At 45.5% G+C, this 16,059-nt stretch overlaps 1 protein-coding gene across 1 annotated transcript in view; it reads right to left on the bottom strand.

Annotated features, from left to right (window-relative positions):
• Positions 1-16,059, bottom strand: part of TRABD2B (TraB domain containing 2B) — a 329,959-nt gene that overhangs the window by 127,300 nt on the left and 186,600 nt on the right. Inside the window, exon 4 of the mRNA XM_054165237.1 lies at positions 7,264-7,438. Within this exon, the coding sequence (XP_054021212.1) occupies positions 7,264-7,438 (175 nt within the window). The remainder of the gene's footprint in view (positions 1-7,263; positions 7,439-16,059) is intronic.

Genomic DNA, 16,059 nt, shown 5'->3' with positions numbered 1-16,059 from the left:
AGAGGAGCTGACATTAATGTATGCATTTCTTTAAACCAAAACCCTACTGTATACAGGCAACCTTCCTCATTCCCCATTCCTCATAGGAAGAATTAGACTAAAGATGGCTGATATATTCACTGAGGTTTGCAAGGCCCATTTTACTTGCTTTTAACATTTACTTGCAACTAGCAAACGTAAAGGCTTGGGTTTGGGTCTGTACTCCCCTTCAGAGGAGCACTGATGAAAACATTTGTGAGAAGTGACCAAGCAGGACACTCCATAGAGGACAATGAATTCTCCAGTGGACTACCAAAGAGACTCCAGGGCTGGCCTAGCTTCCCCCAGCAGCTTAGGGGGCAACACACCAAGAGAAGCAGCAAAGCGCAGACTCAATTACACCGATCTGTTCTTTCCCTTGCTATGTCCCTTGCCTTCCTCGGTTGGTTCAGGGGAGAGCAGCCTCCAGACAGCTCTCACCATTGCATATACTGTGCTGGTTTTATATGGTTAATATCCTTCTACAAGAAGAGCTATTCCTCAAATAAGAATTACAAGACCCAGCCTTTGGAAGAGCAGTTCCCTTTTCACAATAGGGTACTGCAGGCAGGTTTATTTTGGCTTCCCTAACTCAGGCACTCGCTTTGCTGATTTAAGCATCAGGTGAAAAGCAAATATTCAGAGGCTTCCAAACACCCCTATTCTAGAACAATCCATGTGCATTTCCAAAGTTCTCTTGATTTTTGTTATTTATTTTTTTTTTAACTTTAAAAAGCTGCAGGCAGGATTTGCACTTGGAACAAGCTTCTCCCCGGCGGAGCATCTTCTGATTTACAGCAGAGCCCCTGAAAAGGGAATCATCCATTGCCTTTTGAATGCTGACCTTGGAATGAATCGGTGACATGGGTTTGGTCAACATTTGCATGCAAGTCTATTTTTAAAAAAAGCAAAGTGACATTTTGTCTTAAAAAGACCAAGAGTGAAAGAAGTCCACACACAAAACCAGGCCGGCCCCGCTATAAGCATCTGGATGCCCAAGTAAACATGAGCAGAGGGAATTCAGGCATCTGCAAACTGTTAATTCACCCTTTTCTTCTCTTTTGTAGGCCCGCCAAGTTCAACCTCCTGGTCGCCAACTTCTTGCTCCGCTGAGACAAGCCGCTGATGAACTGTGCTGGTGATGTCAGTAGCACCACTAATCAGCGCTGGACCGGGACGTCTGACCCAGGGGATAAAGTCTCTTTATATTCCAGCCTGCAATTGGTTTCCTTCCCCCCCCCCCCCCTTCTTTTATGCTTTACAGAGGATCCAAGACAAAGAATGGAAATAGGAAAGAGCTACACAGTCCTCTACAGATGAAGGGCTGGATTTCCCATGCGAGGTTGAGTTGGTTCTTAGCGGTGCAACAGCGGGTGTAACGCCGTACCCGATTTGCACACAACATTGTGTCAGCTCGGGGTGCAAACCAACTATTTGCATATTCAACATCTGTAAATCCCTGGCCCTCAGTGTGCAGTTGGATGGCTGCCTCCAGGCATTTCCCTCTTGAAAATAAAACCAACAAAAACCCGCACTTTCAAGTAACATATGTGAGCCAGAGTGCCAAATCTGGTGGCAGGTGCTAATGGCTTGCACAAAGGCTCTCTGGGTTTTAATTACTTGTGTTTAAGCTACGTATAGTAACCATCACTTCCTTTCCCAAACTACTGAGTAGAAAAATGGTTTCCAGTAACAAAGGGGGAAAAAAACACCACAACTCCACTTCCCCTCATTTTTCTCCCCTACCCAACTCAACAGGGATTATGTTCCCTCTCAGTTTGGGTCACTTTTTTAGCCAAAGAAGTAACACGTTGAGTCCTGTGTCCAGTTCTGGGCTCCTCAATTTAAGAAGGATATTGAGATACTGGAATGTGTCCAGAGAAGGGCAACAAGGCTGGGGACAGGTCTTGAGCACAAACCCTATGAGGAGAGGCTGAAGGAGCTGGGGGTGCTTAGCCTGGTGGAGTGGAGGCTCAGGGGAGACCTTATTGATCTCTACAACTACCCAAAAGGAGGTTGTGGACAGGTGGGGATTGGTTTCTTCTCCCGGGCAACCAGCACCAGAACAAGAGGACACAGTCTCAAGCTGTGCCAGGGAGGTTTAGGCTGGAGGTGAGGAGAAAGTTCTTCCCAGGAAGAGCGATTGGCCATTGGAATGTGCTGCCCAGGGAGGTGGTGGAATTAACATGCCTGGAGGTGTTCAGAAAAGGCTTCCACCACACCACAGACAACAGCCCAGGTCTTCTCTGACCTCTCAGCTGCAGGAGGCTGCCTGGACCTAGTGGGGTGGGAAATTATGTGCATTCCTCCTCTGCAGGACTGTGATCCAGAGACAGTTTGATTCCCCTCTTGCTGTGAGAGATGCTATGGTACTTGCATTTCAGCCCTCTCAGCACTGAAACAATATTCTCCGTGATATATTTATTATGTAAAATTTACTATTTAAAACAACCAAACCCACTGCCTTTAAGCCTACTGATTTGGCTGCTAATAAACTCTGTGAACTGGAGCAGCATCCCAATTTCTAGCACAGTAAATTCAACTTCTCAGCCACAAAACTGACAGCTCTCATAAAAAAAGGAGGAATGAAATGCAAGCAAGTAAAACATCCTAAAGGAAATTATCGTTCAAATTAACTGCAGACATAAATTTATCCATCTGTTATCATAAGTGTTACTTGAAAATTATTTGCCCATAAAAATGAAATAAACCAGAGTGATTTTTCCCCCCCCCCCCTTTCTTAAACATTGACTTCATGTGTATAGTCTTAGCTGCCAAAATATTAACTCTTTTCTTTTTTTAACAGCCCATGTGCTCTTGGCTGCATCTCTCTCTCTGGACTGTAAATGGACCTTTATAACATGTTTGTGTATATCAAGTCTGAGGTGCTTCACTGTTACTATGGATTAATAACTCCTAGGATTCCAGGCTGGATTTTCAAAACATGAAAACCAAGCAAGCCCCCAATTTTTACTTGAAAGTATAGAATAAACCAGGTTGGAAGAGACCTTCAAGATCAAGTCCAACCCATCAACCAATCCAACCCACCTAAACAACTAAGCCATGGCACCAAGCACCCCATCAAGTCTCCTCCTGAACACCTCCAATGATGGTGACTCCATCACCTCCCCGGGCAGCCCATTACAATGGGCAATCACTCTCTCTGTATAGAACTTCTTCCTAACATCCAGCCTAAACCTCCCCTGGTGCAGCCTGAGACTGTGCCCTCTTGTTCTGGTGCTGGCTGCCTGGGAGAAGAGACCAACCTCTGCCTGTCTACAACCCCCCTTCAGGTAGTTGTAGAGAGCAAGAAAGTCTCCCCTGAGCCTCCTTTTCTCCAGGCTAAGCAACCCCAGCTCCCTCAGCCTGTCCTCATAGGGCTTGTGTTCCAAACCCCTCACCAACTTCGTTGCCCTTCTCTGGACACGCTCCAGCAAGTCAACCTCCTTCCTAAACTGAGGGGCCCAGAACTGCACACAGGACTCGAGGTGTGGCCTAACCAGTGCAGTGTACAGGGGCAGAATGACCTCCCTGCTCCTGCTGGCCATACTGTTCCTGATGCAGGCCAGGATGCCATTGGCCCTCTTGGCTGCCTGGGCATACTGCAGGCTCATGTTCAGCCCACCATCAACCAGCAGCCCCAGGTCCCTCTCTACCTGGCCGCTCTCCAGCCACTCTGACCCCAGCCTGTATGTACTCTATGGACCTACTTTTATTCATTCAAAGGGGGAAAAATTACCATGTCTGTTACCCCCCCCCCCCAAAATATCATTTAACTGTGCAAACAATAAATGCTGTTTCATTACTGGAGTACAGTTACTGTGAATATAGGGATGGTGAGATTTTCACAGCGAGTCTGAATAAGGTAAACCCTGGCAGGAAAAGAATGAAGTGTACAGAGCTGGGTCCCATTTTACCCCAAAGCCTGTATTTTTCTTGGAGAGGAGAAAGAAATGAATATAGAAAGAATAAATGGCTATTTTCACTTCTACGTGTTTTATAAAGGAATAAATTAGAAGTCTGACCGACTCCAATGCATTTAAATTGTGAGTAAATGCCATGGAAGTTGGGGAAGGAGGGAAATCCACTGAAAAGCACACACTTTAGTTTTTAAAAATGGCAGAAAGCTGAAAAGCTCCATTTAGAATTGTGTGATCTTTCTATTTTAATACCTCTAACTGGAATGCAAAATAATAAAATCTTTCAGATGCATAAAAATGCTTTGTTTCACTTCAGGGATCTAAACCCTGTTTTATCCCAGCTTGCCTGGATGTTCAAATGCCTGTTCCATTTCCACTCCTTTACCCCCAGGACTTGTTTGAGTACTTGGAGGTCCCACAGCCTCATGCTCAGAGAGCAGACTCTGAGCCACCTCTCCTATGATGCACCCTGAGGTCTTACAGCAGCTCAGCTCTAAATGGCACATAGCAAAATAGAGAGAGAAGGGCAACGAGGCTGGTGAGAGGTCTGGAGCACAGCCCTGTGAGGAGAGGCTGAGGGAGCTGGGGTTGCTCAGCCTGGAGAAGAGGAGGCTCAGGGGAGACCTTACTGCTCTCTCCAACTACCTGAAGGAAAGTTGTAGCCAGGTGAGGGTTGGTCTCTTCTCCCAGGCAACCAGCACCAGAACAAGAGCACACAGTCTCAAGCTGCACCAGGGGAAATCTAGGCTGGAGGTGAGGAGAAAGTCCTTCCCAGAAAGAGTAATTTGCCATTGGAATGTGCTGCCCAGGGAGGTGGTGGAGTCAACATCACTGGAGGTGTTCAAAAAGGGACTGGACGTGGCACTTGGTGCCATGGTTTAGTTAGTCACGAGGTGTTGGGTGATAGGTTGGACTTGATGATCTCCAAGGTATTTTCCAACCTTGTTGATTCTATGATCAATAAAAGCCACTCCTACAATTCAGTGTATGAAAAAAATAAATAAAGATCAAACCAACACAAACCTTCAAGAGCAAAACTGCATTTGAATCACAAAAGAAAATGAACTTGTTTGTATTTTGGCCACACTGAAGATTTTTCATCAGGAAGTGAATAATTTTCTCAGTACTTACTGAATGAAGGAAAAAAAAAAACCCAAACACCCCAGAGAAGAGAGTAAGAATTGATTGTACTTAAAATAGTGATGGTCTGTTTTAGTAAGCCAGGCCAGAAGGATGCTTGAACAAAGAACCCAAACAAAAAAAACCCAACCTTTCCCTGGTGTGTCCTGCATCCTGGTTTTCAACAACTCTGGCTCCATGTGTCTGTTCTGTCCTGCTACAGTCAAGTGTTGGGAACAAGAAATAACCCAGCAACAAAGGCACTTTTCAGCATCACCAAAAATGGAGAGCAAAGGATGAAATAAGACTTGCTTTTTATAAGCTAGCTTTCCCCTCTGCAACAGGGACAGGGAATGAAAACTCAAACCTCCCACAACTGTTTGTATAGAATAATGTGCAATCAGCATCCATTCGCTTAATTTCTGCTATTAGCACATATGAGTAGCTGTAGTGGATTGGATACAGGAGTCATTTCAACCAAGATCTTGTCTCAAGCTGTGAGCTGTCTGTAACTGATGCTCAGGAAGAGCATACACAAAACAGGGCAAGCAGAATATAATAAACCAAGTTAGAAGAGACCTTCAAGATCATAGAGTCTAACCTATCATCCAACACCACCTAATCAACTAAACCATGCAACCAAGCACCCTATCAAGTCTCTTCCTGAACACCTCCAATGATGGTGACTCCACCACCTCCCTGGGCAGCACATTCCAATGGGCAATCACTCTCTCTGTGTAGAGCTTTTTCCTAACCTCCAGTCCGAACCTCCCCTGGTGCAGCTTGAGACTGTGTGCTCTTGTTCTGGTGCTGGTTGCCTGGGAGAAGAGACCTACCTCCACCTGTCTACAACCTCCTTTAAGGTAGGCAACTAGGCTCATTTCATCCTCCCAGCTTCAGCATATACTGCTGAAGGGACTTCCAAAACTGGAGACTACACCAAAGCCATCATGTTTGATCACTCCTGATAAGCCTCGCTCCATCTGTTAGACAAGTTGTTTTTTATGACTCCCTGTCCAATTACGAATCACCATGATGTATTTTCCCCTAATGCAAAAACAGTTTAAGCAAAACTGTGTGGACAGAAATACCAGGCAAGTCTGAGATTAAATAAGCTTGGGAAAATTCAGTCTGGATACACTCACAAATAAAATAAATATAACTACATGAAAATGCACATATCTCTGCTAAACCCCACAGCCTTTAATCAAAATTCCCACTGAAGTGAGCAGTGAAAGGCGAGTGGCTGCCAAAGGTCATCGGGAGAGCCACGGGATGAGAAGCAAAGTTCTGTCAGAAATGAGAAATTGTCAAGGAGAGGGAGCAGGAGGAGCAGATCAGTTCTCAGCACGACAATCTCAGGCTGCCTTGAAGTCAAGGGAGCTCAAAGAGCCACTTCAGCTGGGGCTCAGGACCCTTGCTGAATTGAGGCCTGAACAGTTACCATTTATAGTCTCACCACACAGAAATGGGAACTCTATAAAAAAAGGGGGGTGGGGGTGGTGAGAAAGGACAGTAGCATGTGCTGTCACAGAGTCTCCCAAGTACTATAGGCTTCTCTGTTCTGCAGACTCCATAGAGAGAGTTCAAACAGGCAGCAAGACACATTGGATTTTTATTTAATGACTTAAATGCTGCTGTTTAAGTACACACATGGCTCATGCACGTGTGCAAGCTCTAAAAGCAGCCAGCCTGCACAGACACACCACCAAGATAGGCAAGTCATCCATTGAGGAAGTCTAACTACAACAACCCCAGAGGATTTGAAAGCCTAGCCCTGCAGTGACCCACGCACGTGCCTGTGCCACAGCAAGGCTTGTGTTCCCACAGGCACTGCCAGCACTACCTGGGCTTACAAATTCAGAGGCACACAACCATGGTGTGAACATAATCCAAGCAGCCTACAGGCTGGACTGGGAAGTAAACAAACACAACAGCATGAAGAGCATCACCAGCTTCACATTTGTACAACTGGATAGTAAACAGAGGAGTGCAGCCTGCCCATGGCCTGGTTGGACCCTGACCCACCCCCTACACCAACTCACTGCCTCTTAGAAGTAGATTTAGACAAGCAAAAGCCTTTCTGCTTCACAGGGAATTGTACTAAGAAATCCTTCTACAGGGCAAGAAAGAAAATCCTGAAGCATTCCAATCCATTTACCTCCAATCATGATAACCCAGTAAAAGAGAATTTTTTTTGCCATACCTGCTCCAAAGGCAAAGAAGAAGCTCTTGTCTGTGTTCTCCCTTAAAAGTGCCATCACTCTTTTCCCCATCCTCTCATTTCTCTTGTAGATGAGCTCCTGTCTGAAGTAGCTGTCTATCTCCTGAGCTGTTACCTGCTCGTGAGGTGGGAGCGTTGTGTTGATGAAGTTCGGGACCTAAAATGGAGGGAGAAAGAGAGAGACTACAGCTCAGGTGAGAGTGCTTAAGTAATCCCCCAAAGACCATCTGTCTTCATCAAGCCTTATTTAAACCACCTGAGCATTACTAGCCTACCCAAAAAAAACACAAACCAAACCAATAAAAGAAATCAGCCCAACCCCCCACCAACCAAGCAAAATAAAGCCCCAAACAAGCAAAGCCCCCACAAAAACCCCAACCCTGAAACATAAAACCCACAAAGCCCCAAACCCTGGAGGATGAAAGCTTGTGAGGTTCTGAGAGCTCTAGAAAGAGAAGAAAAAATGAAGCTAGTATTTTACCAAATAAAACAGGTTCACTTGAATTTTTCTCTCTTCCTTCAGCAGAATGTAGCTTTAGATATTACATTTGGGTGAGTTACTAAAGCTTTCATTCTCTGCTTGTTCAGCATAGTTAATTGGCTACGTAATGCCAGGACAAGCCCTGTGTTCTCAGCCAAGGGCACCACCACCTTGAGTAAAGACTGCAAGATTTGGCTTGTATGTGCTCCTTTTTAGCAACCTAACAGCTACAAAACTAGGAAAGGACAGCAAATCCAGACATAAAAATATGTAAACAGGGTAAACTCCTTCATTTTTCTTTCCACTTTAGGAGCTGCTAGGTCTCACCAGAAAAAAAGGCCATGCATTGCAACACATAAATCCCTGGAATGCTCCTGCTAGTTCTGAGGAAGGGATTTTCACAAGAGCTGCTCCTTCAGTCCCTGTGGGTATTTTGGGAAGAGGCATTATAGACACAGAAGAAATGCTTAACCCCCAGGACCATTCTAATCAAGACAGCAGACCCAGGAATGAGCTAACTCAAACTACAATGGACAGACAAGCCAGAAGTCTCTGATTATGAAGACAGGCAACTCGAGATGGTGAGGGTCCAAGGTCTATCATGGAGCTTATGGGCTGAGCAGAGATGTGCTGAAAGTGGGCAGTGTTTGATGACTGCTGTGAGGACCCACGCACCTTCTGGCAATGTTTTGTGCTTTACCACTGGAAAGCAGCTGCAACTGGAAAAGTCAGATTCAGATTTGAGTCCCCAGGTACATGTAAAGCCACTGGGATTTCCAGTGTCAGTGTGAGTTGGTGGTAATGATGTTCATCCACAGTCCACAAGGAGAACATCCCTCACTCAATGTGCTGCAACACTTGATGGCAAGAACAGTTGCAATTCTTTCTCTGGCTTTCCATTATACCAAATACCTGTTCTTGCCTTTAGTCTTTGGATTTTTTCAGCACACTTCTTAACTCCCCACCTGGCCACATCATTTAATCACAACAGTTTTTGTCCCTTCCCTCTCTCTTTACTCATAGTGCCTTCTCTAAAAGCACTCAGAAAGTCTTAGGGAAAGAACTGATTCCATCCTCCCAGCAGCTCCTCTGAAAGATTTTTCATTGTAGCCTCATCTACAGCTCTCCTAATGTGTTGAGGACTGAGCAGTGGCGATTTCTCACCATGCATTATGCAGAAGGCCAAATCTAGGTCTTGCTCTGGATTCCCATCAAAGGTTGTACTCAGCTGTGTGAGACAGAAATGGGCATCACATCTGAGTCATCGAATCCCATGTGTCTAGAGTTAACACTGCTGCTGGCAGTGACCTGCCCCACCTCCTGGTCCACATGAACCTGCAAGATCTCTGACTGCCCAAAAGACTTTGCAATGTGCTTTGCCAAGTGACCAGATTTCTCACAGCACATTCCTTCTTAAGGGTTCAGTTGCATTACCCTGAGTCATTCCTACCTCCAGGCTTGCCAGCATGGCTTGGCTTTGTCAGTGCATCTTGTGAACTCCTCAGAGCATGGCAAGTACTTTGCACCTTGTTTTCAGTTTAGCCCTTTGCCAGCACTCAACAAATAATAAGTCCCATTAAGCCAGACCTATTGGAGACACCAGTTTCCTGTTACTACACAAGGAAGCTGCCTCCATGTCTGGCAAGACTGTGTGTTTGTCTCAGAGGGACACAGGAGCCTGCCAGCATCAGAGGGGTAAAAATGCTGCTGGCTCCAACAGCAAAGGATTCAATTCCTGGTGAAAGGCAGGGAGAGATTTTTATTATAGGAATAAAGTCTGAAGCATGAGATGCCATTTTATACTTGCAATAACCTCTGCCATGCCAAGCTGTAAATCAGTTAGTCCAAGCAGGTATCACAAGCCTTTGTATCTCCTTAGTATTGAAGCTCTGTGTTTGATGGCTTCAAGTAGCCAAGTCAGGGGAGCATTCAGAGACTAATGTGGAAGGTGACATTTTATGGCAACATCTCAGCATCCACATAAGAGAAGTCTTTTCTTCCTGGCTTTTGTTTGAAGGGAAGTGAAGGCTGGGAACTGAGGGGACCTGGTCACAAATAACCTGAGATGCTCTGGGGAAGGTATGTGACAGCATTGCCTGTGAGGACAATCTATTCTTCCTAAAAGCAGCAGCAGCAGCAATGCTAGGGGAAATGCTAGGGGATCAAATGGCTTTGTGCATTCCACTCCTACCAGGGGAAAGCTTTAATGCTGAATGTCTAGATAGCCCAAGCACAGGATTTGTGCTCAGACCTTGACCAAGAGGGTGTCTGCCAAGAAGGAAAGCACCTTTCTTCAGCTTGTGCAACTCCATCTCTTGCAATCCCTAAAGTTTCTTCCTCCTCTTTATCTAATTTAAAACACAGACCACAAAAAGAAGCCATTTCCCCCTCCCTTTCTTCCTTTTCTGTGGGAAAGAGAGATGAATTTAAACCCAAGGACTGGGTTTTGTTGACATTCCTCATGCTTGTCCAAAAAGCAAGGCAAGGGCAGGCAACACCTCCAGTGGCACATTATCAGCTACAGGTCTTGTTGCACCTTGTGGAATCCTGTATTTCTAATGACTGCCCTTACACTGGCAAAAATAAAGCATGCATGCATGTGTGCATGTGTGTGGCAGAGGAGAGAAGAGAAATGCTTGAAGTAAGTATGCCCACACATAGCAGTGCAACCACACCGTGAGCTATGACACTGGCCCCATTAATCACCTCCTCTCCATTCTGTATCATGGTTCCTTTCCACAGTTGGTGATATACACCATGCCTGGCTTCAAGAAGGCAGCTACTCCTGTTGTTTTAAGAAACCATTTGGGTTCCTAACCACCAGACAGGGATCAGGAAGTCAAGAAACAGCCACATGCAAATAGGAAGCTGTTAACTGCAGCCGAAATTTAAGGGCTTTTTTAATCTGGGAAAAAATCACAAACCAAACCAAACCAAACCAAACCAAAAACAACACACACAAAAAACCCCAAAAACCCAAAAGACTAACCAGAAAATAGGTTGTTTTAAAAGGATGAACTAAGGAATGCAGCATCTGGCCTGCATCAGTATGGTCGTTTGAGGCTGTGCCTTTAAGAACAAACACTGCTGGAACACACTGGCTAATGTTTTTGGTACTAGAACCAAAACATTCTGATATTCTAAACGAATTTCATTGGTTGATAAACAAAAATTCAGCTTTAGATTGTAGAGCAGTTGGAATTTTTTTTTTCCTCAGTTCAGTTCGGTTTGGGAGTTGGGGAAGTTGGAGGTTTCAGCCTGTTCTCCCTGCCTGCTTCTTCTGCGAACTGCTGGAGTTGGCCTTCAGATAAGCAAACACTAATCCTGCGTGGGCTTTTGAAGCTTGCTAACAACTCTTCTCCTTAGTAACTTGCCTTTCTCTCTCTCTAACCCCTTTTTGGGGAAAAAGGGAGGTAGGGGGGGGAGAGAGGGGCTTCCAAGGAGGGGATCCCTCCCTCGGGGAGGGATTTTTGTTGTGTTATTTGTCTTTGCTGTGTATTTCTGTGTATATATTGTAAATACCTGTATATATTGTGCTATATATAACCTGCTTTCCATATATGCTTGTAAATATATAGCTTTTGCTCTTCGACTGAGTTAGCTGTGGTTTCTTACTCTGTGGAGGAGGGAGAGCTAAGCCCTCTCTCAACCCACCACAATCAGGAACAGTGTGGCCAGCAGGAGCAGGGAGGTCATTCTCCCCCTGTACACTGCACTGGTCAGGCCACACCATGAGTCCTGTGTCCAGTTCTGGGCCCCTCAGTTTAGGAAGGAGGTTGACTTGCTGGAAGGTGTCCAAAGAAGGGCAACAAAGTTGGTGAGGGGTTTGGAACACAAGCCCTATGAGGAGAGGCTGAGGGAGCTGGGGTTGCTTAGCCTGGAGAAGAGGAGGCTCAGGGGAGACCTTATCACTCTCCACAACTACCCGAAGGGAGGTTGCAGACAGGTGGAGGTTGGTCTCTTCTCCCAGGCAGCCAGCACCAGAACAAGAGGACACAGTCTCAGGCTGCACCAGGGGAGGTTTAGGCTGGATGTTAGGAAGAAGTTCTATACAGAGAGAGTGATTGCCCATTGGAATGGGCTGCCTGGGGAGGTGGTGGAGTCGCCATCATTGGAGGTGTTCAGGAGGAGACTTGATGGGGTGCTTGGTGCCATGGTTTAATTTTTTAGGTGGGTTGGATAGGTTGATAGGTTGGATGTGATGATCTTGAAGGTCTCTTCCAACCTGCTTTATTCTATTCTAGAGGGATGCACCTTCTCTCCTACACTTCATCAAATGTTTTTGGTTCCATTCAGTGTAAATATTAATTTTAATGAGGAGCATTTGTTGCTTTGAATTGAGTGGGTGGATGAGACACCTGCTGTGCCAGCAGGTGAGGGACTGACCTCTTGGTAATAGCTGAATACTGCTACTAGTACTTAAGTGTACAGTGCCATGATGTGGCTGTTGAAAAATCTTACTTTCTCATTTTGCTGCTCATCCAGGACAGCAGCAGCTGGGTCAGCAGGAAAAGACAGTGCACTCACTTTGCAGTGGATACACATGACAAGAGAGAAACAGATTCTTTGTGTCCACTCCCTGCAAGCCATGCAGTTTTCTGAGACTTCAACCAATTCATGGATATAAAACTAATACACAAACCACATATTGCTCAGGGAAACTCAGAAATGCATTTTATTCAGAGGTGCTCAAAGGAAAGAATATCTTGTTTGCCTGAAGCAGCCAGAACTCATTTTTTCCCCTGTTCCTATTTACTTTGAGTTACAGCTCTCCTATGAACAGCACAGACAGACCCCAAATGCAGTCATTAGGTACACATAGCTAAGCTTCTGAGGCTAAAGGAAGAGAATGTGAGGGGAGGGAGAAAAAAGAAACTAAGTCCCAGCCTTGTAGCAATTTCTTCCCCTCTGCACTGCCTGTGTAATTTTAGTTGAATCAGCATCCCTGACGGAATGTACGTGTGGGTAAAGCTCTGCACACACGGCTGAGCTCACAGTGCTGTGGGATGTGGGCCATAATTCTTCACCTTTGAAGTCAGTGGAAGCTCTGGGAAGAAAAAACGAGGAAGGATTGTGGAGTGGTTATGACACTACCCTGAAAAAATGGTTCTGCTCCCATGGGCAATACAAATCTCTTGCATGTCATTTGGGTTTAGACCTTCAAAGGAAACTCAGCACTTAACCTCCACTAAGTGTCTTTGAAGCATTTGGCTTTGTTTCTCCTGTCTCTCAAAAGTCCATCTGTAAAATGGGGACAGCAAGACTTCCAGACTTGATGTTACAAAGCACTGTTTGAATCTAGCTGGACCCAAAGGAAGATCCTAAAGTCCAAGATGATTCTCGGTAGTAACCTCTCTTCCCACAGATCCTTTGTGGAAGAAGGTTGGGATTCTGCTGTAAGTATTAGCAAATGAGAATAGAATAGAATAGAATGGAATAGAATAGAATAGAATGGAATGGAATGGAATGGAATAGAATAGAATAGAATAGAATAGAATAGAATAGAATAGAATAGAATAGAATAGAATAGAATAGAATTAACCAGGTTGGAAAAGACCTTCAAGATCATCAAGTCCAACCTATCACCTAACACCATCTAAGCAACTAAACCATGGCACCAAGTGCCCCAACCAGTCTCTTTTTAAACAACTCCAGTGATGGTGACTCCACCACCTCCCTGGGCAGCACATCCCAATGGCCAATCTCTCTTTCTATGAAGAACTTCTTCCTAACATCCAGCCTAAACCTCCCCTGGCACAGCTTGAGACTGTGTCCTCTTGTTCTGGTGCTGGTTGCCTGGGAGAAGAGACCAACCCCCACCTGGCGACAACCTCCCTTCAGGTAGTTGTAGAGAGCAGTAAGGTCTCCCCTGAGCCTCCTCTTCTTCAGGCTAAGCAACCCCAGCTCCCTCAGCCTCTCCTCACAGGGCTGTGCTCCAAACCCCTCCCCAGCTTTGTTGCCCTTCTCTGGACACCTTCCAGCATCTCAACATCTTTCCTAAACTGAGGGGCCCAGAACTGGACACAGGATTCAAGGTGTGGCCTAACCAGTGCTGGGTACAGGGCAGAATGACCTCCCTGCTCCTGCTGGCCACACTATTCCTGATGCACGCCAGGATGCCATTGGACCTCCTGGCTGCCTGGGCACACTGCTGGCTCATGTTCAGCCTACTATCAACCAGTACCCCCAGGTCCCTTTCTGCCTGGTCGCTCTCCAGCCACTCTGAGCCCAGCCTGCAGCACTGCATGGGGTTGTTGTGGCCAGTGTGTAGAACCCTGCACTTCAATGTGTTGAATCTCATGCTAACAACATACTTTAGCTTAGAAATATTCATCCACCACGTGCCAAAAATCTGTGTTCTACTCTCAGTTTTGTCTGAGGAAAAGTAAGATAAAAGCAAAATATGTTGGTGCAGAGTCTTTTATCACATTTGGGGCTTACTGCCAAAGTTCAGCTGAAAAGATATGAACACAGCACTACCTTAAAGTACTTTGGTTTATTATTTACTGTTTTTTTTAATATATTCAGACAAATATGTTGGGCAGAGGCATGGTGCCAGAGTTGTGAATATAGAATAGAATAGAATGGAATGGAATGGAATGGAATGGAATGGAATGGAATGGAATAGAATAGAATAGAATAGAATAGAATAGAACAGAATAGAACAGAATAGACCAGGTTGGAAGAGACCTTCAAGATCATCGTGTCCAACCTATCATCCAACACCACCTAACTCTTTGGGCATATATAAGCACCATCAGCTTTGGTGACCATTTGTCTTTCCCCTGCTTTGGACCTAGATTCAGGCCAGTATCAAATCACAATCAGATGTGGGGCAGTAGTGCTGTTGTTCCTACTCCTTTACACTACATTTCCCCATCATCTCGTCACCTTCTTCAGCCTCCTTCTGTGTCCAATGATGCTAGCCTCTTTCTGGAATGTGCTTTCAAACCAATGAAAAACCAACACTGCCAACATCAGACAAAAGGGCTGTGTGCATTCTCTTGCCTTTGTGCAGGCATAGGTGGTCTTTGGCCATAAGTCATTCTGCAGATGGAGAAAAGGAATTTGAGATGGGGATATAGCAAGCCAGAGTGATCCTAAAACCTTTCCTGCCATTATCTTCCTATAGTTTGGTCAATCATCCTGGCTTCTGAGACACTTCTCTCCTACTGTCCCTTAATCAGCAGATAATTAATGGCTTTCCAATCCCACCTCCTGCACAATGTCCAAACACCAGACTGCTGTAAATAAAGTATCATGACTCATTCTTGCAGGGGAATCTCTCAATAAAAATACCTTATTTCTCCTTCTCTCCCCAGAACATTCACAGGCAAAATAGCTAAAATAGGAAGCTGCACAGCCAGGGTCACAAGGGACGTCCATGGCAAGGAGGAGAGTTGGCCATCAGCTTCCTGAGCTCCAGTCCAGCACCTCAATACAAACCCCATCCATCTTTCCCTGACAGAAGGGCTCAGCCTCCATGCAGCAATCCTTATCTCCAGTTGTTAGCAGGGAGTTGTTCCCAGATCACTCCAACTGCATTAATTATTTTTAAGAAAGATGATGAAGATTGGGTTCTCTTTATTAGTCTGACAGTTTATGAGCTTTATGTGGGCAGAGGCCAGGAGACAAGTAAGGGATCATGCTTTGAAGGATTTTCCCTTCACCACATGGGTCAGGAACTTCTACAAGGTTGACAGCACTATGCAAGATAAGGATCTCAAGAGCTGACAGCATGGCTTACAGGGGCTGCCAAAGCAGCATCCTGAAACCTACTGGCTCCTCCAGCCAACTGAATGGCCCTAAATTCACACCAGTCCTTTTTGGGTCAGAGGCTGACATGTGATCTCCAGTTATCATTCGTTTATGAAGGGAGGATACCCTCCCATTAACCAGCTTTGACACAGCACTGTGGATTTTACTGCAGTGCTGCAAAATATATTGCTCTGGACTTGGAAGACACCTGTTTCCTTCTGATTTATGGACTCCTCTGGCATCCAGGAGAGCAATATCCGCTCACTGCAGCCTCTGATACAAAGGATTCAAATAGTGTGATGTGAATGAGGTGCAAGAGCAAACATCTCCACGAGGAGGACGTGGCTGCGGCAGAGCTGAACACTGCTGCCAACTCGAATGGTTTTCCTCCAGCACTCCTGAGTTTCTACTCTGACAGAGACCTATAATGGCTAAGGAGGGGAGGTTTGTTTAATCTGATTTTGCCCAAAGCTGGCAGCTGCCAGGAAAATGAACTTCCAGCTTTTTGTAGAAACAGGAAAGCAGGAAGGAGCTCTGCA

Source organism: Dryobates pubescens, chromosome 11 (genome assembly GCF_014839835.1).
Source record: "Dryobates pubescens isolate bDryPub1 chromosome 11, bDryPub1.pri, whole genome shotgun sequence".
Lineage (NCBI taxonomy): Eukaryota > Metazoa > Chordata > Aves > Piciformes > Picidae > Dryobates > Dryobates pubescens.
This window is presented reverse-complemented; position numbering and strand designations above follow the sequence as displayed.